Source organism: Cricetulus griseus, chromosome 3, assembly GCF_003668045.3.
Source record: "Cricetulus griseus strain 17A/GY chromosome 3, alternate assembly CriGri-PICRH-1.0, whole genome shotgun sequence".
In the NCBI taxonomy this organism is placed as follows: domain Eukaryota; kingdom Metazoa; phylum Chordata; class Mammalia; order Rodentia; family Cricetidae; genus Cricetulus; species Cricetulus griseus.
This window is the reverse complement of record NC_048596.1, coordinates 110687814-110710860: the sequence shown is the minus strand read 5'-3', so window position 1 is coordinate 110710860 and position 23047 is coordinate 110687814. Positions and strand designations below refer to the sequence as shown.

The following is a 23047-nucleotide window of genomic DNA, read 5'->3' as shown; positions in this document are numbered from 1 at the left end:
CTACAGCCCCAGAGAATCTAGGTAACAAAGAGAACCCTAAGAGAGACACACATGATTCCCCTGGGAAGGGGAAATAAACAAGATCTCCTGAGAAAATTGGGAGAGTGGAGGGGGGTTAGAAGGATAGAAGGGGAGGAGAAGGGGAGAAAGAGGGAAGGAGGGGGAGAGGGCAGAGGGTGGGAGAACATGAGGGAATGGGATGGTTGAGATGGGGGAAGGACAAGGAGGGAGAGCAAGGAAAGAGCTATCTTGATTGAGGGGGCCATTATGGTGCTATCAAGAAACTTGGCACTAGGAAAATTTCCAGGAATCCACAAAGATAACTCCAGCTAAGACCATAAGCATTAGTGAAGGGGGTGCCTGAACTGCTCCTACCCTGTAATAAGATTGATGACTACCTGTGTTATCATCATAGAACCTTCATTCAGCAACTGATGGAAGCAGATGCAGAGATCCACAGCTAAGCACTGGGAGGAGCTCCCAGAGTCCAGTGGAAGAGAGAGAGGAGTGCTAATATGAACAAAGGGGGCAACCATTTTGGGGAAACCCACAGAAACAGCTGACCTGAGCTAGTGGGAGCTCACTGACTCTGGACTGACAGTGGTGGAACCTGCATAGGAGCAAACTAGGCTGTCTGAATGTGAATGACAGTTGTGTGGCTTGGGCAGTCTGTTGGGCCATAGGCAGTGGGACCAGGATTTATTCCTATGCTTGAACTAGTTTTTATGTAGCCCATTCTCTTAGGAGGGATACCTTGCTCAGTCTAGATATAGGAGGAGGGCCTTGGTACTGATTCAAAGAAATGTGCCAGACTTTGTTGAATCCTCAGGGGAAGCCTTACCCTCTCTGTGGAGTGGAGGGGGGGTTGGAAGGAGGAGGAGGGGAAGGAGTGGGAACTAGGATTGGTGTGTAACATGAGAAAAGATTATTTTAAAATGAAAAAAAAAGTTTTTTTTTTTTTTTTTAAGAACAAGCCTGGTCCATCCTCAAGTTAGCTCAGTAGAGACATGAGCCTAGCCAACAACCGCCAGGCAACTCAGAACAGCTTTCACAAGAAGGGAAGGTGGCTTCCCTAAAGATTGCTACCTAACAACTGTAGGCAAGAAGATAAACAGAGGAGCTAAGGTTCCAAAGACAACTCTACCATCAGCTCCACCTGGTCAAAGCCTGACATAGGCACTCAGACCACTGGCAATCAGCTCATCCTGGGCTAACTACTTCCTCTTTCTCCACCTCTTGTTTTTCATTCTGAAAACAGAAGGACTTGAGCAATGCGATCAGTTCAGAGTCCCCAAACCATTTCCATCCCCTCACCCCATTCAACTAAATCCCAGAGAGGGAAGAACAAAACTGATGCACCCAACCTGCAAATATGCACAAGTGAAATCTTCTGGCAAATAGGCAGACAGGAAACCAAACAAAACCGAGAAGATAAAAAGGTAGAGTTCGGCAACGGAACAGAAGTTCTCAAGCAACTCGAGTGGCTGGGGTTAGAAAGTAAAGTTTTTCCAAAGGAGAAAAAAGTGCAAGCAACTGGTCCAAAGAGTAAATGAAGGAAAACAAGGGAAAGAGAATTGCACTCAGTAGCCTTAGATGTAAGCCTGTCGGTCAACCCTCTCTGCCCCGGGCTAGGTTCTATTTTAATCACATGGAGTTACAAAACTCAGCAATCTGGCCAGAGTCCTCAGCTTCAGAGTCGGGCCAGAGCCTTTTAAGGACAGAGGTCCTCCTCCCTCCTAGTGGTGCCCAATCCCACCCGGCCCTATCTCTAACTTCCTCTGGCCACCTTGACTTCTACCCCACCCAGCTCTTCCCACCTCGTCCGTCCTCACCTAGTCACACCCTGCCCCGCCTCTCCTCCCCCATCGTCGCAGCCACACTGCTCCTCCCCCACCCCACACGGTTCTCAGCGCCCTGTAACCCCGCCCCCGGGTTTAGGGTTTCCGGGCTCCTGGGTATTTTAAGGCAAGAGCCACTAGGGTCGCCTGACTCCCATCGCGCGGTGCTCCAAGTTCTTGCTTTCACTGCCTTCTGCTCCCCGGGCGCCATCAGCCATGGGTCTCTGGACCTACTTGGCGCGCGCCGCCCTGTTGCTGGTGTTCCTGGGAGCCTGCTCAGTGCGCTCCGACACACCTGCCAACTGCACCTACCCTGACCTGCTGGGCACCTGGGTCTTCCAGGTGGGCCCCAGACGTCCCCGAAGCGACCTTAACTGTTCGGTGCTGGGTAAGCCGCGTCCCGGGATCCCCTAGTTCTCCTTTTCTGTCCCTGAGTCCCTGCCTCGTGGGCGCTTGTGGGTGACTGGGGATTTAAGAGCGTGCGATCCGTCCCTTGGGGGATCAGAGCCAGAGCCAGAGCCAGAGCCAGAGCCAGCGCCAGAGCCAGAGCCAGGGCCGCCAAGGTGAAGTTGAGCTGCTGAGAACTTCACACTTACCTTCTTGATTTTCTCACAACTTGTATTTTCAAGAAAACGTCCCACTGTTTTTTAATTGTTTCAGTTGCTTTGATTTATTAGAAGAGAGTGGAGAACTGCTTTCTTGAGCTTCCACTCCAGTCTGGCATGCTCTTGTTTTAAAAATCCTGTTGACCTCAGACTGTAGAACGCAGCAACTTGTTAGGTTTTGTTTGTTTGTTTATTTTTGTTGTTGTTTTTTAGGGGGATAGATGGGGTTATGTCCCCTGTCGTCATCGCCACCGCCCCTCCCATGAGGTTGTGGAACAGGACCATTTCTCAAATGATTTCAAACTGGGCCCTCTGTTACCTGCTACTTTCCTGCTACTTTCAGGCTGTTCTGTTTAAAGATTGCAAGAGACAGACAAAAGCTTTTTTTCTGTTTCTTTTGTCACAATTTACCTACCCTGTAGTGTTTGGAAATGCCTGGAACCAAGCACAATGCCTCACTCGAGGAAGGCTCTCTGTGAGTATGTTGCAAGTGAACACGGGGGCATTCCGTGGGCCTTACACTAATTGTTTATCTCTAGGAAAACACTAGAACAGACCAGAAGAGTGACACTTCTGGTCTTCCCTGTCAGTGTGACTTGCACAGAGTATTCAAATCTGGGTTGTAGTCTCCTTGACAGTAGGAAAAAGGCTGTCCCAACCTTCCTGCATACAAAAAAAGAAAAAAAAAAAGACTCATGTAATTAATTGCAGGCGACTGGGTTTTGCTTAATCCTGGACTGTGTCTACCATTGTTTCTTTTCTAAGTTTGAGCGTGGAGATGAGACAGAAGGGAGAAAGCATTTGCACACAGGCAGTCTCCCATCTAAGATGTTATCTGAAAAAAAGAAAGACAAAAGTGTAAGACTCTGAGGATGGATACAGCTGATCGCTTTCTGGGAGCCCCTGCCTATAAACCTCCTTTTGATTCTAACCCAACAACTGAAGGAGCACAAAGATCTGACCCCTGATCTTATGAAAATTAAACATCAGTACCTATTAACTCAAATTAGTTTTATGTATTAGAAGCCTCATGTTTTTGGAGTCCTTTGGAAGGATTCAGAGGTGTTAATTTCTACAGATGTTGAGGGGAGAGAGTTACCTCATTCTTTGAACATATTACTTTCTGTCTTAATATGCTCAACACATTTTTATGATTTGAAAGCTGGTCTTTTATATAGTCTTTCCTCTTTGATCAGTGCTTTTTGTCTTTCCCCCATTTCTTTCTGTAATTTTGAACAGTCCTCCCCATTCTTTACTAGGTCAACATGCTACCACTGAGCTACACCACCCAGGCACACTTGTTTTTCTTTTCTTTTTTTTTTCTTTTCAAGGCAGGATCTCCCTATGTAGTACTGGTTGTTGACCAGGCCTGCCCTTGCCTCCCAGCTGAGCACTGGGATTAAAGGTTGAGAGTGCCACTACCACTGGGCAATTTTTTTTGTGTATGTATCTATGTATGTATTTGCATTGCTGTTTTGCCTGTATGTCTGTATGAGGGTGTCAGGTACCCTGGAACTGGAATTAAAGACAGTTGTGAACTGCCATGTGGGTGCTGGGAATTAAACCTGAGTCCTTCCTGGAAGAGCAGCCAGTACTCTTAACCTGCTGAACCATCTCTCCAGCCTCCTTTGCATTCTTTACCAGGAAAATTTTTTTCTCTTTGTTTTTCTTAACTTTTCTTGCTGTTTTCTTTCCTTTTCCTTTTTTGCAGACAGTGCCTTTTTATGTAGCCCTGGTTTGCATGTAACTTGCTCTGTAGACCAGACTGGCTTTGAGCTCCCAGATCTACCTACTTCTAAATCTGGACTGCTGAGATTAACATACTCAGCTTGAAAAATATTTTAAAAGTTTGGTTACATGGTGGTCTCTCTGCCTACTGTGCTACCTGATACTTCACTTCAGAAACCTCACTTCATAGGTGTCTCCAGACCCCTCCATCACAATACATAGGGAACAAAATTGAAACTTTTTCAGTCTTTCTAGGCAGAATCTCATCATGTAACCCTGTATAGCCTAAAACTTACTACATAGCCCACGCTAGTCTCCTAGAAACCTGCCTGCCTCTGTATTCCCAGTGCTGAGTCTATAATTAAAGGCTTGTGCTGTAGGATCCAGCAGAGACCAATTTTTTCATGAGTCATACCATGAATCTCAGTTAGGCTACAAGGTAGGAAAGTGCCTAAATGTAGAAATTATTGGGGTGACTGCACTCCCCTGTGTATTCACTTAACTTTCATGTGTTATGCATTCTATTTTCTTTAGAGTCAACAAAGGAAAATGTAGTGGCTACAATACACCTTAAGAAGTTGGATACAGCATATGATGAATTTGGCAATTCTGGACATTTCACCCTCATTTACAATCAAGGCTTCGAGATTGTATTGAATGACTACAAGTGGTTTGCCTTTTTCAAGGTTAGTTTATGTTTCTAGTCATTTCCTACCTAAAATTTCTCCTGATTAGAGACCCCCCTCGATTGTTACTTTTAAGACCAAGAACGTAACTAGAATAGATGTTATTTTTCTAAGACAAGTTGGACACTGTAGAACTGACATTTAAAAATTAAAATTTGAGTTAGTTTGTCCATTTGAAAATGTAGTCATTTGTGTTTAAATATGTATATAAAATATGCATGTGTAAGTATGAGTTTTATTTCTTGCATTACTATACTTTTCCTTTTAAATGTTCCCTTAGTTACTGACTTTGTGATGACTCTCTATAAGGATAAGTTTCATTTTCTGGAGTTCATGCTATCTATCATAACCTGCTGGCTCTGAGAGAATGACCTCAAGGACTCATTGGAGTGTCAAATGTATTACATATGGCAATGTGAATAATTTATCTGGCTAGAGAGAGAAATAGGATGCATAAAAGTCATTATGCTCCATGGGCTGAGTAAAGAAACAGACAGGCTACCTTACACAGCTAGAATTTAACTTCTCTAACTAGGAAGAACCATTGTCTGCTCCTATGTTCAAACACACTGCTTCCAGGTCTAAGCACTCTTTGAGTTAAAATGGGTGGGACTGTCTAGATTCTATGGCTCCCATGTGTTTTTAAGGAAGAGTTGAAACTTTTCCTATAGGCCTAATAGTAAACAATTCAAGTCCATTGAAACTGAAGCAGCTGTTTCTCATTATGCGTGAGATATATATGTACAATTTTTCATGGATAGTCTTTGCAGCCGCTGGAGCATCTGGTAAGAATAGACCATTTATAGAGACTTCTGGGAAACTGGGGAATGCATCTGTTAAAGTGGCAACAGATAGCATAGGAATAGAGGCCTGACCTCTTAAGTTTGATTTCTCATGTGACAAGACTTATCACCAGGATATAGTATTCTGAACCAAACATATTTCTTAGGATAATAACTTCCAGAAATATTTTAGTTAATATAAATATTTTAGTTAATATAAATATTTTAGTTAATATAAAATAAAGAAATAAAAGGAAGAGATCCAGATGAATGCTTCATTTCTATCTGGTAACCAGCTAGCTAGTAAGAATCAGTCTGGGAGTTGTTAAATAGGAGCGAATTTGATTAGTTCAAGCTCATGGGTAACTAGTTGCTTACTATTTTTAATAACAGCTCCAAGTACTGTACTAAAATTCATCCTAACAGTAACTGAATCTCATGTTTTAGTTATATGGTGGGTGTATTCAATCTGAACTTAGGTCTCAGGGTGAATTTAAATGGGCCTAGGGTTTTTGTTTGTTTGTTTTATTGAAATACATCGTTTCACCCTTCTCTTTTCTTCCTCCAAACCCTCCTATATACCATTCCTTTCTCTTTCAAATTCATGACCTCTATTTTTATTATATTTTATTACATACATATATACATGTATGTATGTATGCATGCATGCATACACACACCAAATACACACGTACATACACATATTCCTAAGTACATAAGTATAGCTTTCTCAGTCAGTACGACATTATTTGGTGTACTCTTCCCTGAGGAAGACTTTCTCCCCTTCTCAGAATTCTTAGTTGCCTATCATTCTTTGTGTAGGGTTGAAGGTTCATAGACTTTCCTTAGGCTGCATTAACATGTACATTGTTGTAGTCCTTCTTCAGCTCATGTTCAGGGCCTGGGTTTTTTTGACTTCCTGTACACCCACTTTCCTTTCAAAGTTCATTGCCTTCAGATCAAATTTGCCCATAGATCCGAGAAACAGATGTATGTAAAAGATACTTTGCTTTCATTATGAACCCTGAGATGTGTCATAATTTATTGTCATTGTGGTTTTCTGCTTCCTCTATCTCTTATTGACACGCAAGAAATACTTGTTATGTTTGCTCACAAATGAAGAGCGAATGGAATGGATGAACTTGAACTCAGTTTGCAAATAACAAATAAATTATTAAGAAGTTGGGAATGGGATATAACTAGATAGATGAATAAATTATTTATCCACTTGTCTTAGAAAACTAACCGTTTATTGGTACTGCAAAATACTGGTGGGGCAGCTAGTAAAATTACCATTTAATTAAGAGAGGCATAATTATTAGAAATAGGCTAGGCTATCTTCAGCTGAATAAGGAACTGAAGGACACTGTACATTTTTTTTTTTTTCAAATCAGTATAGGTAGGTTGAGTATTTTGCCAGAATTTGAGGGTACTAATCACATTAGGTCAAAAGAACTTATTTGAAAGCCAAATAAAGGTAAATGTATTGTTAAGCTTAGAGGGATGAGTCAATGTACACAGAAGTGACAATCCAGTGATTAGCAGGTGCTCACATCTCTACATGATATTAAACAGATACTTCTCTTGTTAAGCAAGAAGCTGGGTAGGATGACATGCCTTTAATCACAGCTCTAGGGAGACAAAGGCAGGCGGATCTCTATGAGTTCGAGACTAGCCTGGTTTACACAGTGAATTCCAGGACAGGCTCCAAAGATACAGAGAAATGCTGTCTGGAAAAAAAAAAAAAAAAGTAGGAAGATGGCTCTTACCCTACTGATTTTTTTATGTATGTGGATTTAAAGTGGCCATTTTCCAGAACTGTCAGTAAGGCCATATTTTCTTTGCCTGCAGAACAATCAAGCACTGTGGTTAATTAGGTCTAGTGATGAAGATAATGCTTTCAACAAGCAGTTAATAAAATACATAGGATTTTTGTTTCTAAAACATGGCTTAATGTAATCCAGTAGTTCCAGATGAACATACTTTGCAAAGTTTTTTGCACAGACCTGGTGACCTGAGTTAAAGCCTGGAAATCATGTAAAGGTAGATAGAGATCCAGAAAGTTGTGTCTGACCTCTACACAGGTAGCATAGCAGAATACATTCCTATCTACTTATGCAATAATAATAAATAAATGAAAATATAAAGCATTTTAATAGCAAACACAGCACAATACTGGGGGAAAGTGTTTAAAATGGTAAGAAAATCTGTAAAGTGGAGTGATTTATAAGGAAATCACTTATAAGGAAAGTCAAGTACTTTGGGTAACTTGTTAACCCAAAGCTAGTTGGATTTTACCACCAGCATCAGGGAATTTCCTACAGTGCTGCAAAAGCATACTTCAAGGAATGTTTTGACTAAAGAAAAATAAACCTGTTCACTGAATAGAACACATAGGCTTTTTTCTAATAGCATAGAAAGTATCTTGTGAACTACATTTAAAATTTGGTCTTTCATTTGATTTATCTTTTTGAGAAGGTCTTGCATTGTTGTCCAGGCTAACCTTGAATTTAAAATTCAGTCTTACTCTGCTAAGTACTGGGATTACAGGTGTGGCCAATAGGTCTGGCTTAAAATGCATGAATAGCATCAATTTTTAAATGTCATCTGTAAATCACAAGTACGTAACCCAACTATTATCTGAATAGCTAACAAACTGTTATTCCATGTGCCTGCTACTTCGTGCTGCCCATTATTATCCTACAAAGCAGTAGGATTGCCTGATATTTCCATTAACACACCTAAGACCAATCATGTGCTTCCATTACATTTGTAAAATGGGCTTTTCTCAGATCTCTGACTGTTGTCCTGCCAGAATTTATTGAGTAGGTGGTGCATGCATGCAGGATGTTCATCTGTTATTCCTTTTGTATCCTACAATACAGCAGCAGACATGGCCTCCCTCTCGTTCTCTGAATTCTGACTTGGCTTGGGGTGACTACTGTCACTCTCTTTGCTGGCATCTTGCATTGTTCACATCTGATTCAGGCATTAGCTGAAAGATTAACATTTCTCATGATTTGAAGATTCCTAAACAATAAAAAAAATGAAGAAAAAACTTGTTTTTTTTTTAATGACTTAAAACATGGTAGGTTGAAATAGGACTAGTCTCTTTGTGGTTTTGCATATGCCTTCAAGCTTGCATAGTTTAAGTTCAACAGAAAACACTGGCTATATGGACTTTTTTTTTTTTTTTTCTTTTTTTTTTGGCTTTTCAAGGTTTCTCTGTGTAACAGTCCTGACTGTCCTGGAACTCGCTTTGTAGACCAGGCTGGCCTCTAACTCACAGAGATCCACCTGCCTCTGCTTCCCAAGTTGTAGGATTAAAGGTCTGTGACACCATCTCCCAGCAAAAGGAGAGTAACAGAATCTTGGCTGGGAATTTTTGTTTTTATTAAGACAAAGTCTCAGAATTTGGCTCTAGCTGTCCTGGAACTCACTATTTAGATCAGGTTGGCCTTGAACTCAACAGATACCTGCTTGCTTCTGCCTCTGAAATGCTGGGATTAAAGGCGGGAGGTACCATGCCCAGCAACTATATGTTTTTAAAGGATCTCTTTTTCCTATTTCTTCTAAGCAGTTTCTGACTTGAACTCCCACCCAGGCAGGGACCTAAGCCTTTACAACCTTCTGTAAAAACAAACAGAATAATTAGGCTTGTGACAAAATGGAAACTTCTTGGAAGTATCCTTTGAAAATGTACAACTGTGTAGAACAAATAAAGATCCTCTCTGCAGGCATGTTCTACACTGGTGGATCATAATGGCAGTTATCATTGGGCTCTCCTTGTCCCTGTGACATATTTACACCTCTGTGAGGTATCTGCATAATAAAAAAGCAGCTGGCCTCCTATAAAAAACCAAAAAAACAAAACCAGGCAGAATATAAACAGCTGTGATTATGTCTGACTTTATGGCATCCGAGATGGCTACTTTTCCTTTCCTTGTGTTTTTGATGTACTTTCATCAGTTTTTATGACAGGCTATATAAAGCTCCATGGTATGGCACCCCAGCCAAACTGCCCAGAGGACATGTAAACAAACTAAGCCCCAAAGAATGTCTTCAAGGAGAACAAGTTACTGACCCTTCACTTTTTCTCATTTTGTCTCTGAGGCAGTGGAGAAAAGAGGGGTAGAAAAGAACCTCATATTGTTATGAAGATAATTATTCAAAGGGTGAGAAAAATAGATGGGAAAACAGATTTGTTATGGCTAAATTTTTGTTATATTTATTTTGTGGGGGTTGTGGGTAGTGGTGGGGGTTGAGGGTAGTGATGGGGGTAGAGGGGGCAGTTGTCGACCACAGCTCCGATGTAGTCAGAGGCAACCTATGGAAGGAACCTGTGGCTCTTTCCATCCACAATGGGGATCCTGGGCCTGAACCCAGGTCTATAGGTTTGGCAGCAATCATTGTTACTTTCTGAGCCATCTCATTGGACCCTTGTTATGGCTTTGCATTTTCTTCATGGTAGTCAAGCTAAACTTTCAGATTATCTAGCACTTTCTTTGCCCTCTAGTTTTAATTGATTTATAGAATAAATAATAATAATGAAAGGAAGACCACCACCACTGGGTTCATAAAGCAAGCTATTACTTACAACCAGGCCAATATACTGAGAAGCCCATGTCAGGTTTTTAATTGCACAGACCATGTGCCAGCAATTTGCAAGTTTCAGACTATTCACCCCAACCAGAAATGTTGGTTGTTTCCACAATAAAAGATTTGACAACCATCTATTAATTATTTCACTGTGCCTTCTGGGTTTATTTTTAAGATAAAACAATTTTTGAAGATTATTTCTGCAGTGGGTATACTTTTTTAAAAAATATAAATTCTATATATTGAACACAAAATTTACTTTTTAAAAATTGAGATTTACTTTTAAGAGTTTTGGTGAAGGGTTGGTACCAAAAGCATCTCGATGCATACCTCGTGTGTATTTGCTTATTGATGTGAAATTTTGTCATGACTCAGTTTACCACTGTAAACTCTTCATAGGATGTCACTGATTTTATCAGTCAGTTGTTCATGCAGCTGGGAACTGTGGGAATATATGATTTGCCACATCTGAGGAAGAAAATGGGTGAGCACAATTGAAATATCTTTATCATCATTGTTCAGCCAGCTTTCTTCTGTGCTGTTGTCTTAGCAAATCAGTGCCTATTTATTCTTCAGGAAAGGAAAATACAGATTGTTGTTTTCCTATGCATGCTTGTTTGAGCTTGCTTTTCTGCTACCTTTAAGTTCTCTGCTGTTCTATGGAACTTTCCATCTCATGTGCTCTGATGGCACCATCAAATCCCAAGTGTCATATTATAGCCTTAGTAGACATGAACCCAAAAAAGGAGAAGACAGACCCACCTGGCAAAGGTTGGCTAATATTTAATTCACATTTGTATAGTAACTCAGCTGTCCTCACTTGTTTTTTCTTCTCCTCAAAGACTCCCTCAAGGAAGAACCATGTGTAGCATATACTCTAGTACCAAGACATATGTGCAAGACATTAGGATATATAGAAGACACATGCTATGGATCTATGCTGCTCAAATGAATTGGCATACTGACCACTCATCACCAAGTTGTCAGTCATCTTTTAAAATCACCTTCTACAAAGAGCATAGAAAGAAAGATCCCTTTGACTCACTCCCTTCATAGTTTCACAAATATTTAAATTATTGCTCACATAGGATTTGACGGGATTAATGGATGATGAGCAAAGAAAATTGATGGGATGTCTTACCCTTCCTTGTGTTTTAAAATAATATTGTTTCTTCTTGTCCTTCCTCCTTTTCTTGGTTGCTAAGTCCTAAAAGTCAGGTGGAAAAAGAGAAACGAGAACAGGTCTGGAAAGCACCCCCATCACTCTGTAGCCACATTTCTCAGGCTTTGTAATGGGATCCCTAACAGTCCATACTAGCAGAAAGGAACGGCTCCTAGACTGTTCAGTCACTACATCTCCCTAAAATTTAGAGAATGTCAGGCCTCCTCTAAAACCAGCTCAGGATGAGCACAGCTGACAAAAGTAAGCTGTGCCTTTTCTGCTCTTCATGGAACTGGATGAGTATAGATTATGTTAGTTTTCTTTAGTTGGGAGCTGCACAGAATTTTTAATATTGAATGGCGGGACAAAGAGTGAATGGAAAACCACACCAAAGTGGGTCCACTGGTTTCCCAATGCAGTTTATGAAATTCTGCCCTAAGTCTCTTCAACATTTCTTCTACTTTTGGTGAGACATCCAATAGTAGGAAAGTAATACCCAGGTCTCTGTTTCATAAGTAGGGTATATACCTTGGAACCTGAGCACACATCCAAGCAGCATTAGGACTATAATGTAGATGTATAGCAGACACATGCTATAGGCCTAAGCTGCTAGCATTTAGCTTGTTGCCTTAGTATACTTTAAAATCATACTAGCCTTTAAAATCATATTAGAGAAGCAGTCACTAGCCAATGCATGTGCTTTGCAAGCATGTTACCTGCATGCATAATACATGTTTTTTTGTTTTTTTGTTTTTTCTTCAGTATTGAGCTGAATTGCTACCAACATCTAATACATTAGTGCTGGTATTGCTTTTCTTTTAACTTAACAAAATTTACTGTGATAAAGTGTTAAGATATGACATGCTCATTTTTGGTTTGTAACCCTAGTTTTTGTTTTGTAGTTATTAAATAGATCGTCTGTTGAGAGGCTCTTTTAATACCACAGCCAAGAACAGACTTTGGTTTAAGAGGCAAAGAGCTGAATCTACCTCTAGCAGCTAGCAGAGGCCATGGCAGCTACAGTCCCTTCTGGAATTTGTTTGCATGTAAAATGCAGAGGAGTCCTGGTGACCTACCTCCAAGGCAGCTGCCATCCCGAACGTTTCCTTGGAAAACAGTAATCACCACTGTGGAATGTGGACAACCAGAAACTGCACAGAAAAAAGGAAAAACACTGTGGACAAGATGAAGTCTCAGGGGCCTTCAGCATTTAGTATTTTCATAAGAGGAATGATTTATGAAAAATACATCAAGTGTTTTTTCCTTTCTTTTCTTAGTTGAATACTGTAATGTTAAAATGGTTTCTTCAAACTGAACAGGATTTGGGTTTTGGGTTTGGGGACCTTTTTTTCAGTGTTCTGTCACAGTGAAAATTTTACTCACAGTTAACTCACTCTTCCTTGGTGCTTTCCCTTTCTCTAATTACTGTCAGTAACTTCCCACACCTAATGTAGAAGAAAGGAAGGCTTTGAGATGACTTGAAATAGACAGATGTTAACTACTGGAGGGAAGATGGTCCCATGCAAGGCACATAGAACGATTGTATTTTCTTAGCCAAATACTGAAAGGTGTATCTTTTTGTAGACAGTGGTTGTGCAGCACCCCCAGCAAGAAAGATGTGGCTAGTAAATTCCTTTTTCTCTTGTTTTTCCTCTTCCTTCTCTTTTTCTCTTCTGTTTCTTAATTTTGTTTTCTCAATTAAGTGCTAGCTTTTTGCTAAGTTGACATGCTATGAATCTGAAAGCTTTATAAAATTGATGGGACTAGTTTCCTTTTACCAATAGCATTGCTTAGTCTCTTCTAAAGTTCAAGCTCATATAGTTTCTGACTGTATAATGACACTCCTAATCTTGCAAACCTAAGGACTTCCCTGGGGCTAAAAAGTAAAAGAAAAGCCATCTTGGCAAAGTAAATGGTATTTAGATCCACATTTGGGTAGTTTTTCTGACGTATTCCAGCACATAAGCATCTTGAAGATTCGTTGGATGGGGTGGAATGTTATTGCCTTGGGTGTCACTGAATACTTAGGTGAGTGCCTTTCCAGTTTAGGTTCCTACCACTGAACCCACTCCAGAGTTCTTTCACTCAGCGGGTAACATTAGCTTGTCTTTCCCCTGTGCAGTCCCACACACTGAGAATCAAGCCTTTGAACTGAAGCATAAACTCCAACAAAATCCCCTGTGAAATTGACTTTCCTTAATTGTACTATTGTTTAGCCTGATTACTATCTTCTAGCTCTTTCCTGCTGAGCAGCAGAGTCATTTCCTTCTCATTGGGTTTATAACTGACTTAGGAGATCTAAATGGTGCATGTGTACATAGTCCATGGTATCCACCCTGCTTTTCTCTCATGGCTCTGTAAGCTCAGAAGATTTGTGCTCTGTGAGTCATGGTGACGGTTTTATGCCATGTCAGATATACTGCTTTGGTGATTTTTTTTGTCTTTCGCATCCTGCCTCTGGTCCCCACAGCCTTCAACATCTAGGATGTGGTTGCCACTCCATTAGTGGGAGACAGGTCATTAGCCACTCCCCTTGTTCTCTGCAGGTGCCTCTGGTTTGTACTTATAAAGAAATGGTCTGGTGTCTTTATTTTCCAGGGTGCACATCCACTTTTCTCTGTTTATCTTCAGAACCTAATGCAAATAGAACTTTATAGGTCTGGGGAAATGAACTACACTTTTCTTTCTGCAGACATTTAGCAAGAAATACTAGCCGACAAAGTGTCAGCTACTTTTCTATTGCCGTCATAAAACACCATGACTGAGTATACCTATAAAAGAAAGTGTTTAATTTGACTTACATTTTTGGAAGGCTAGAGTCCATGATGATGGAGTGAAAGAATGGCTTAAAGCCCAAATCTTGCTCCACAACCTCTAGGCAGAGAGAGCTAACTGGGAATTGTAGAGTCTTCTGAAACTTCAAAATCCACCTCTAGTGACATACCTCCTCCAACAAGGCCACATGTCCTAATCCTTCCCAAACAGTGGGGAACAAAGTATTTAAGCCCATGAGCCTATGGGAGTGAGACATCCTCATTCAAACCAACACACAAAGTACCACTTTGCTTGGGTTCTGGGAACATTGGCTAGGGATGTCACTATAGCATGAGTTCTGTGTTATAGGAAATATTTTCAAGTTTCCTGTTTCCAGAGCCCTCAGAGAGTTATATATCTTAAAGCTGATTTTCAGGGTCTAGAAATATTGTTGGCTATGCAAAGATGTACTTGCTGTGAGTAATTTTTATATTTCTCTGTGTAATTTGTTTTCTAAATGTTTATGTGAGCAAACGAGGGGACACAAAATTGTAGGTGTGTGCCAGAAGGGCTCACAGTACACTAATGCTTATCATTATTTGTTATAATTGCCTGTTTGTTTTCCCTTCTGCTCTATAAGAGAAGGGGTTATTGACTCCATGCTACAAAATACTGTATCTCCTGTATATCATGCAATATGTGTCAAATAACATGAAAATAATTGGTTGAATAAATAATTTTGTAAGAAAGAAGCTTGAAAGAAATAACCTTGTTGTGGTATCATTTTTATTGATGTTTCCCAATGTTCTTACCTTTGTGCCCTTAGAGGCTATGGCAGGCCCTCAAGTCATTTGTTAAATGACTGAATCGAAAAGAGATCAGACTCGTGTGTGTGTGTGTGTGTGTGTGTGTGTGTGTGTGTGTGTGTGTGTGTGTGTGTGTGTTTACTTATTCCTTAAACTTCTTGAGATTATGAGACCGAAAAAGGCTGTAAACTTAAAATAGTAAAGTTGTAGCTTTTGAAGCTTCAACTCAATTAGTGGCCTAGGAAAAGAGAGATTTTTGTGTCTGTTCCTATTTTAACTAGCCTGGAAGAGAATAGGCTATGCCCCTACCTCTGCTGAGCCTGTGAAGGACTTGGAACTAATTAGCAGTTTAATGAGCTTTCTATGTTTTCTTCCAACCTCACAGTTGAGGCTATGTGAACAAGGCACTGAGAATGAGCTGACCGATTTGCTGCATGGTCAATGGTAGTTTTCTTATCTATTTCTGCAAAGTTTTTTAAGCTTAAATCAAGTGTCTTCAGCATAGGTAACAATCAAATTTAACATCTTCCATTTTTATATTTGAATTTAAATGCCAATATTTCCCATTTGAAATGTATGATAACTTTGATTTCAACTTCCTGACAGCTTTGCATTTGATTAGAATTCAACTTTTTAAAATAAACTGTTTAGTCTTGTTAATAGGCAGAATGCTGATGCTTATTCTTGGAACAGAATTAGGGAAGTTGGCTTCTTTCTGAGAAAGTTATGGTAGTCTGGAGGGATTTAGCTAAATGTGGATTTGGTCAAATTAGCCTTGTTGCTTCTTAACATTTTGTTCACACTGTAAACATAGCAGCAAGTGAAGTGATTTACTTTGCATTGAGGTCACTATATCCAGGGGAGGAAAAGAAAGGAAGATGAGTAAACTTCCCCGGTTTTCAGTGTTACTTAGATGTCATATGTCTCCATATACATGTTTATCCTTCAGTTCTCAGACATTTCTGAGGTTCTGCTCTGTTAAACAGTCAATCAACTTGATGGATGATTTATTTTATTTTATGACTTGTAAAGACATCTTTTAATACTGCATGAGTGGACCACTGTAACAGTGTTATAATGTGTATGAGATGTTAAATGATTAAATGAGCAGTGTATATTGTAAGAAGTCATCTCAGATGCTATCATTAATAATGAAATAAAATCACTATTAGAATCTTGTTTCCCAAAAGCAATGTTGATGTGTTACTGCCTACATTTGCATTGCAGGAGCCTCTGGAGTGCTGTGACTTAGGTGTGCACCACTACCAGTCTTTTAAATAAAAAAACAGCTCAGTTGACTATTTGAATAAGTTGTCTGAATGCATAGATAAAGTGTTAAAACAAATTTGTCAAATATATGTCTAGGAGTACAGCAGCAATAGATGTCTTAGTCCTTTTCTGTTGCCTTTACAATTGTTTATATGTGTTTATATAATTACTTCCAGGGACCTTTTAAAAGTATTTCAAATTCTTTAAATGTTAGTATTATTTTAATTCTTCCTAGCAATCAAGCAAAGTAGGATTAGTCATGACTATCTTGCCCATTTCAGTCAAAAACAGAGAGCGGCTTCCTAATTGTAACTTCCTCAAAGCTTCATGAATGATAACTAACAGAACTGGACTTTCAAAAGCAAAATTGTTGGTTGTTGGTATCTCTTGACCTGTGAACTATGAGAAATAAGCATTAAGATATTTGCTGTGAAGAATATCCAGAGAAGCAATGGAAGAATATTTTAGTAACTTAAAAAAACAAACAAACAAACCTTAAAATATCAAAAAACTGTTAAAAGTTATAGCATAAGCAGCTTAATTTGTAAAATATCCCCAGCAAGTCAATATTGCTAGGCTAGAGCTAGGAGAGTTGCTGAAACTTTGTTGGTAGGGTGGGAGTGGGGGTTTATGGAAGGGCTTTGGAGAATATATGACAACTTAATAGGAATGTTGAAGAAGAAGAACAGCTCCTGGCACAGCAGTTCTCTGAACTTAAGTGCTACATGTTGAAAGGCTTTTGAATTGCAGCAAATTCTCTATTTGTTGCAGTAGGAATTGGCAAACATGAGTGGAAACTTAAATGGTCTCATCTGTGCAAGCCAGTCTCCAGAGATCAATGTTGATACAAATGAAAAAAATTCTTTGGGGGGAAAAATTGACTACACTTATTGTGGAATAATATGACCAAAATTTCAGCCTCTTAATCCTCATAATCATTAAGAGTTCATGGTAGCTGGAAGAGACCCTGGGAACTTCCAAATCAAGGCAATAATAGACTCCCTCTGGGGAGGACTGTCAGGTTAAGGTTTCTAGTGCTTGACCTTTGAGCTAACCTGATCAATGCCTCATTTCTACCTCTTAGAGCTGCATGGTACAGGTCTGCTCTATCTGTGCCACCATGCCCTGCCTCTCACAGGGTGACTTCAGGTTAACAAAAGAATAAGAGTGGATTCCTCTAGCTACAGAATACTATAAAATACAAGTTTAAAGGAGAAAATGAGTCCATGAATTTAATACATCAGAAGTGATTGCAAATGCCAGTTTTACTCTATTTATCGAATTTGAGTTACATTAACCCACTTGTATGTTTTTAAAATTTATTCCTATGTATGTAAATTAAAGTGTCTGCAGTAACAATTATTTACCAGACTTTGCTAAACTTGTGTAGGCCCACAGAAGTGAGATTGTACCTGTTGGAAATTCCAGGGAAATGTTTGGGACTGCTAGATGAATCTGGATTCGCAGCATAAACAGGCTTGGGGAGAGAGAGTTGGTACTTCTGAAGAGACACTGTTTGCTTCTCGGCTCTTGGATGAGTTGGCATTACAACTCTATTATTAATTATTAATTCCTTACCTTTTCTGAATTTTGTAAGTCCATGTTGAAATCAGTCTTAATAAGGCTCGTTCTTTGTGGTTCCATTTTTTTGCTTATTCACTCATTCAATAAATAATTGCTTCCTACTGCCAGGCAATTTCCTAGATAGTAAATAAACAAAAATCTGATTTCCCCAATGCTTATGTCTTTTGGGGAAGAATAAACATAGAGGTTTCCCGAGGGAGAATACATAGACACAGTCAGTGGGATTGAGTCTCTTACTACCAACTCCACTTTACCAGTGAAAGCACAGATGGAAGACACTGACACAGGATCATACAGGTCCAAAGCAGCAGAGCTGGAGTCTATCTAGGTATTCCAAGCCTCCCAGGTCTTAGGTATCTTTCACCTCTGCTCTGCAGTAATGAGCCCTTGGCAAGAACAGCAAAGAACTGGAAATGGTCATGAGCCACAGTGTGAAGCTCTCCTGAGTCAGCTAACCTGGTGTTTACAGAGCATCCAATGGGTTAAAAACAAGATGAACAACAACAAATGAGCATTAGCTGTGACCTCCACCTAGCCTCACTCTTTGCAGGGCCACCTTTACTACAGAAAGAAATAGGTCTGCTTATCCCAAGACATTAGGTGAGGTTGGGATAACACAGAGGGACACATCATTGGAAACTTAGCCTTTTTCTCTGTAGTTCCTGGATTCTGTCCTCTGTGTCATTGACCATTCTAGGTGTTTGTGAAAGAGCAGTATATGAAGAAACATGGCTTAATATAGGCAACAATGTTTGGTTGTAGGAGTGGTTGGTATTAAACTGTAGTTTAACAAACCTCTTAGATCTTTTATTTCTGCCCTCTGAGATAATTTTAATGTTGTCTTGGACCCCTATAATGGATAAGGAATCTGTTCAGCTTTTATAAAAGAAGGGAGTTTCTGCCTTTGTGATAGAAAAGCAGCTGTATGCAATGTCTTAATAGATGTCTATGCTACCCAGGAGTCCAAGAAAACCAGCTTGCAGTATGAGGCTCATTCCCCAGTTTTCCCTAACCTTGTTTTCCCCACCTTTTCTTATAGAACTTATTAATTATGCAAAATGTTATTAGTTAATAAGAACATTCTCAATATTTATATTGGAAACTTCTTAACCTTCTTTCTTTTTACTTTTCTATTATACTGCAGTAAACATTTACTGACACACTACTGTAGAGAGAGAGGGAGATGGAGACAGAGAAAGAGAGACACTACTGTAAGGAAAATTTCAAGGCTTTTGAAACTTTTCAGTATGCTCTCCAGTCAGCATTGGCCCTCCAAGGCCTACCTGGCTGTCTTAGCAAAGGAGAGAAGACTAATGAATAAGATCAAAGTCTAATACCAAAAAGAAACACATGATTAAGATCTAGGGACTTGAGGGTATATTGTATAATGTCACCAATATTTACTCTACTGATATGTTTTATGTAGTTCAGTGCTGTCTTTCAAGTTGGCCAAGATCTTGATAAGTACATTGTGGGTTGGAAAGAATTGTGTCAAAAATGTTTTTATTAAACTCACCCTCTCAAGCTGTGTGGCAGAGTCCAGCAGGCAGAATAAATTTTAACACTCTATAGCTTAAAGTATTTGTGCTTGTCCATTTTCGGACATGTTTATCAATTTATACTGGATCCCTGAGTCTCCATGTTATACTATTGGGTATCTTTTTTTGTTTTTTTTTTTTTTCCTGGTGTCCTTGTTTTACAGATAGATATGGCCTAATAGAATCTCTTTCAAATTTCTACAAGTTAAGCCTATGCCCATGCCTTTCTTCTTTCTGCCTACCTCCTTCCTTGTTCATTCTGGTAATACTCTCTTCCTCCTGGATGAGATGTCATTGCATGAAAGTAACAGGGTTGTAGAGCCAATGTGTCCGAATTCAAACCTGGGTCTGTCACTGTATAGTGTTCTTTCATTGATAACATGGAAACATGCGAAGGGATGTGTTACTGAAATAAAGTGGAGACAATAATTAAGTACCTCATAATGGGCATATTCTAATACATCAAGAGATTAACAGCAAAAGAGGATTTAGTTTAGCTACACAAAGTATTTACCATCTGTTCTTATAGTCTACTGGTGGGAGCCTCTTCCGACGACAATAAAGCAGAGGAGGAAACTCTGTTCCTGCCAGATGACAGCTCTGTGGCCACAGGAGGAATGATGACTCTCCCTGAATGGTCATTGGAAATACAGGACTGTTTATTATTTCTTCATAGACTGACATTGAGAAATAAATGCAAACTGCCTTGGATAAGAAAATTTCTTCAAGTATGTGAGCTTTTTCCACAGCCATTCTTCCTTCCTAGAAGTACATTTTGTTGGGTGGCCAAAAAGGCTAATCTTAGAAAAGTGGTTTCTTTGTTTTCTAGAATAATTATCAGAACATTATCAGCTAAAGTAGAGTTTTTATTTTGCTTGGCAGAGGACCCCAATGCATCTTTAGGGTAAATAGCCAAGGAAAGAGAACTGAGAGCCGAGCACAGGTGTAATTGCTCTTTCATGTTTCCGCTTGGTTGCAGTATGAAACCAAAGGCAGCAAAGTCATCAGTTATTGCCATGAGACCATGACTGGATGGGTCCACGATGTGCTGGGCCGGAACTGGGCTTGCTTTTCTGGCAAGAAGGTGGGAAGTCCTTTGGAGAAGGTTAATGTGAATGTGGCTCACCTAGGAAGTCTCCAGGAAAAGTGAGTAACATTTCAACACATTTCCAAACCAATGGAACAGGGAATGCTTAAAAATAAAAAAACATCAAAGGAACAACATAGCAAATTACTAGTAAGGAAAAATCATTTCATTGGTTGTGGTATGGTAATGTCCTGAATAATATCTACATATATGATCATCCTACAATGAGTGTCCAGTTATAAATTCAACAAATTGTAAACACAGCCAGCAACTGAAATTAAAGTTCTTGGTTTTTCTGCAGTGTGTTATTTGCTCAGGCTGTCACATTGGAAGCATTGCAGACTGGGTGGCCTAAAGGAGAGTTTCTGTTGTGGCTTTTAAAGGGCAGAACTTGTTTTTTTTTTTTTTTTTTTTGCTTGCTGGCAGCTCCTCCTCCCACTGTCTCCTCACTCAGCCTTCTTTGCTGTATCCTAAACTTTTTATCTCAGGACCCTAGTTAAGCTAGACCAGAGCCCAAACTAATGACCTCATTCAGTCTTTATTATCTCTTTGAATACCTACTTCTAAATCCAATCTCAGGTTGAGATATTGGAGGTAAGGGTTTTAAGTATGGCTTTTAAGTTACTGATTTATTTATTTGAGATTGTAATATGATTGTTATATTTGTCCCTTCCCTTTCCAAGGGATAAAGTCTATGGGACCTCTAACAGTGGAGCCAGTCTTTATCCCTAGAGCTCAAATGGACTTTGGGAGCCTATTCCATATAGAGGGATACTATTGCAGCCCAGATACAGCAAGGAGGGCCTAGGCCCTCCCCCAAATGATGTGACGGACTTGGAAGTTCCCAGGTGGAGGCCCTCACTATCCCTGGGGAGGAGTTGGGAGGTGGGTTGGGGGAGTTGGTGGGGAACATGGGAGGATGGGAGGACAAGGGAATGGGGGGGATGGATATGTAAATATAAGTAGTAATTAAAGAATTAAAAAAATTCAGCCTATAAGATGCAGTTACTATTTTTATTCAGGTGTCTGCTGATTTTCAGACATTACTAGTTTTGCAAGAGGGAGATCGACAAGTATTTTCCTTTCCATTTTGTTTGGCTGTAAAACCTCTAAAAGTACACATGAACCAGACATTCAAAGACAAGTGACCTTGGTGAGGAACAACTGTAGCAGAGAGGTCATGGAAGATGTGACTGGAGAGATGATTTACTCTTATCTCTCAGAGGGCTAACCTAAATGGAACCTGATTCAGCCTTCCTTTTGAGTTCAATGTTTTAGTAGACTTATGTGGCATGGTTCTTTTTTCTTTTTTAATTTTTATATAAGCTTTTTAAAAAAATTTTCTTCATTATTTTTAAATGTATATTGGTATTTTTCCTGTATGTATGTCAGTGTACCACGTATATGCCTGATGTCCCTGGAGGCCAGAAGAAGACATCAGATCCCCTAAGTCTGGAGTTACAGATGATTGTGTGTTGCCATGTGGGCACTGGGGATTGAACCCAGGTTCTCTGGAAGAGCAGCCTGTGCTCCAAACCACTAAGCCAGCTCTCCAGCTCTTGTGGCATGTTTTTGTTTTTTGGGTTTTTTTTTTTTTCTTTTTTTTTTTCTTTTTAGCATCATAGCTTCCTATAAAGCTGTTCACCTTGTATCCTTTTTGGTGTGCTATGTACTGGTAGGCCTGATTAGACCTTTCAAACAGTGCACTATTTAGTGAAGAGTATTCCCCCTGCAATTCCTTATACTTAAAATAGATATTTGAGGTCAAACTAACTCTAGGAGATCTTTCAGCTCTTAGTGATATGTTACCTAATATTGGACAAATAGTTATATTTTATTTATATCTGTTCTTTCAGAGCTTCATACATTTATATATGTCTCTCATATCTACCCTCCACTCATCCACTCCAACTTCTCCAAGACCACCTTTCATGATCCCTTCAAAATTTATATCCATTTCTTCTCCTTTTTTTTTCCTTTACTACATACTGAGTCCATTTTGAGTGGCTTGTATGCACATAGGTGTGTATTCTCCATTGGAGCTGACCAACTTTTCTGAGGCCACACCCCTCAAGAGAACTGACTCTTCCTTCTCCTCCAGTCATCATCAGTCAGTAGGTCTCAGATAGGGATGTGGTGTCCTGAGTCCTTCTCCATCCACACTTGAATGTTGACTGGCTTGATCTTTTTTAAGTGTCCTTGACTCTTAAGTACCCAAAATGGCGTTTAAGAGCTATGATGGCATCCTGTCATTACTGTAATGCATTTATCAATATATGAGGCTCTCCTACCTATTATGGTTAAGCAAGGAAAGTAGGAAGCAACACTTCTCAAATTTAATAGTCTGGGGGAAATGGACTTGGTGGAAATATTTTAAAATATTTCACTTACCTTTTAAAATTTACTCTTGTATCTAAAGAAATAAAAACAAAAACCTCTAGTTGCTTTTTATTGTTGGGTTAAGGCTGGAGCAGCTTCATAGCTTATCTAATAAAGGGTCCTGTGCTATCACACTTTGCAGCAACTAGAAAGAACTTTGATAAAATGGTTTCAACATGATGCACAGTTTTCTTTGCATTGCTCTCCATTTCTTTGACTCTATCAAAATA

General features: G+C 39.6%; 1 protein-coding gene across 1 annotated transcript in view; it reads left to right on the top strand.

Annotated features, from left to right (window-relative positions):
• Positions 1–2004: 2004 nt before the first annotated feature.
• The window catches only part of Ctsc (cathepsin C), a 34263-nt gene continuing 13220 nt past the window's right edge, over positions 2005–23047 (top strand). The window contains exons 1-3 of the mRNA XM_027407591.2: positions 2005–2226; positions 4706–4857; positions 20331–20497. Of these exons, the coding sequence (XP_027263392.1) occupies positions 2055–2226; positions 4706–4857; positions 20331–20497 (491 nt within the window). The 5' untranslated portion in view covers positions 2005–2054. The remainder of the gene's footprint in view (positions 2227–4705; positions 4858–20330; positions 20498–23047) is intronic.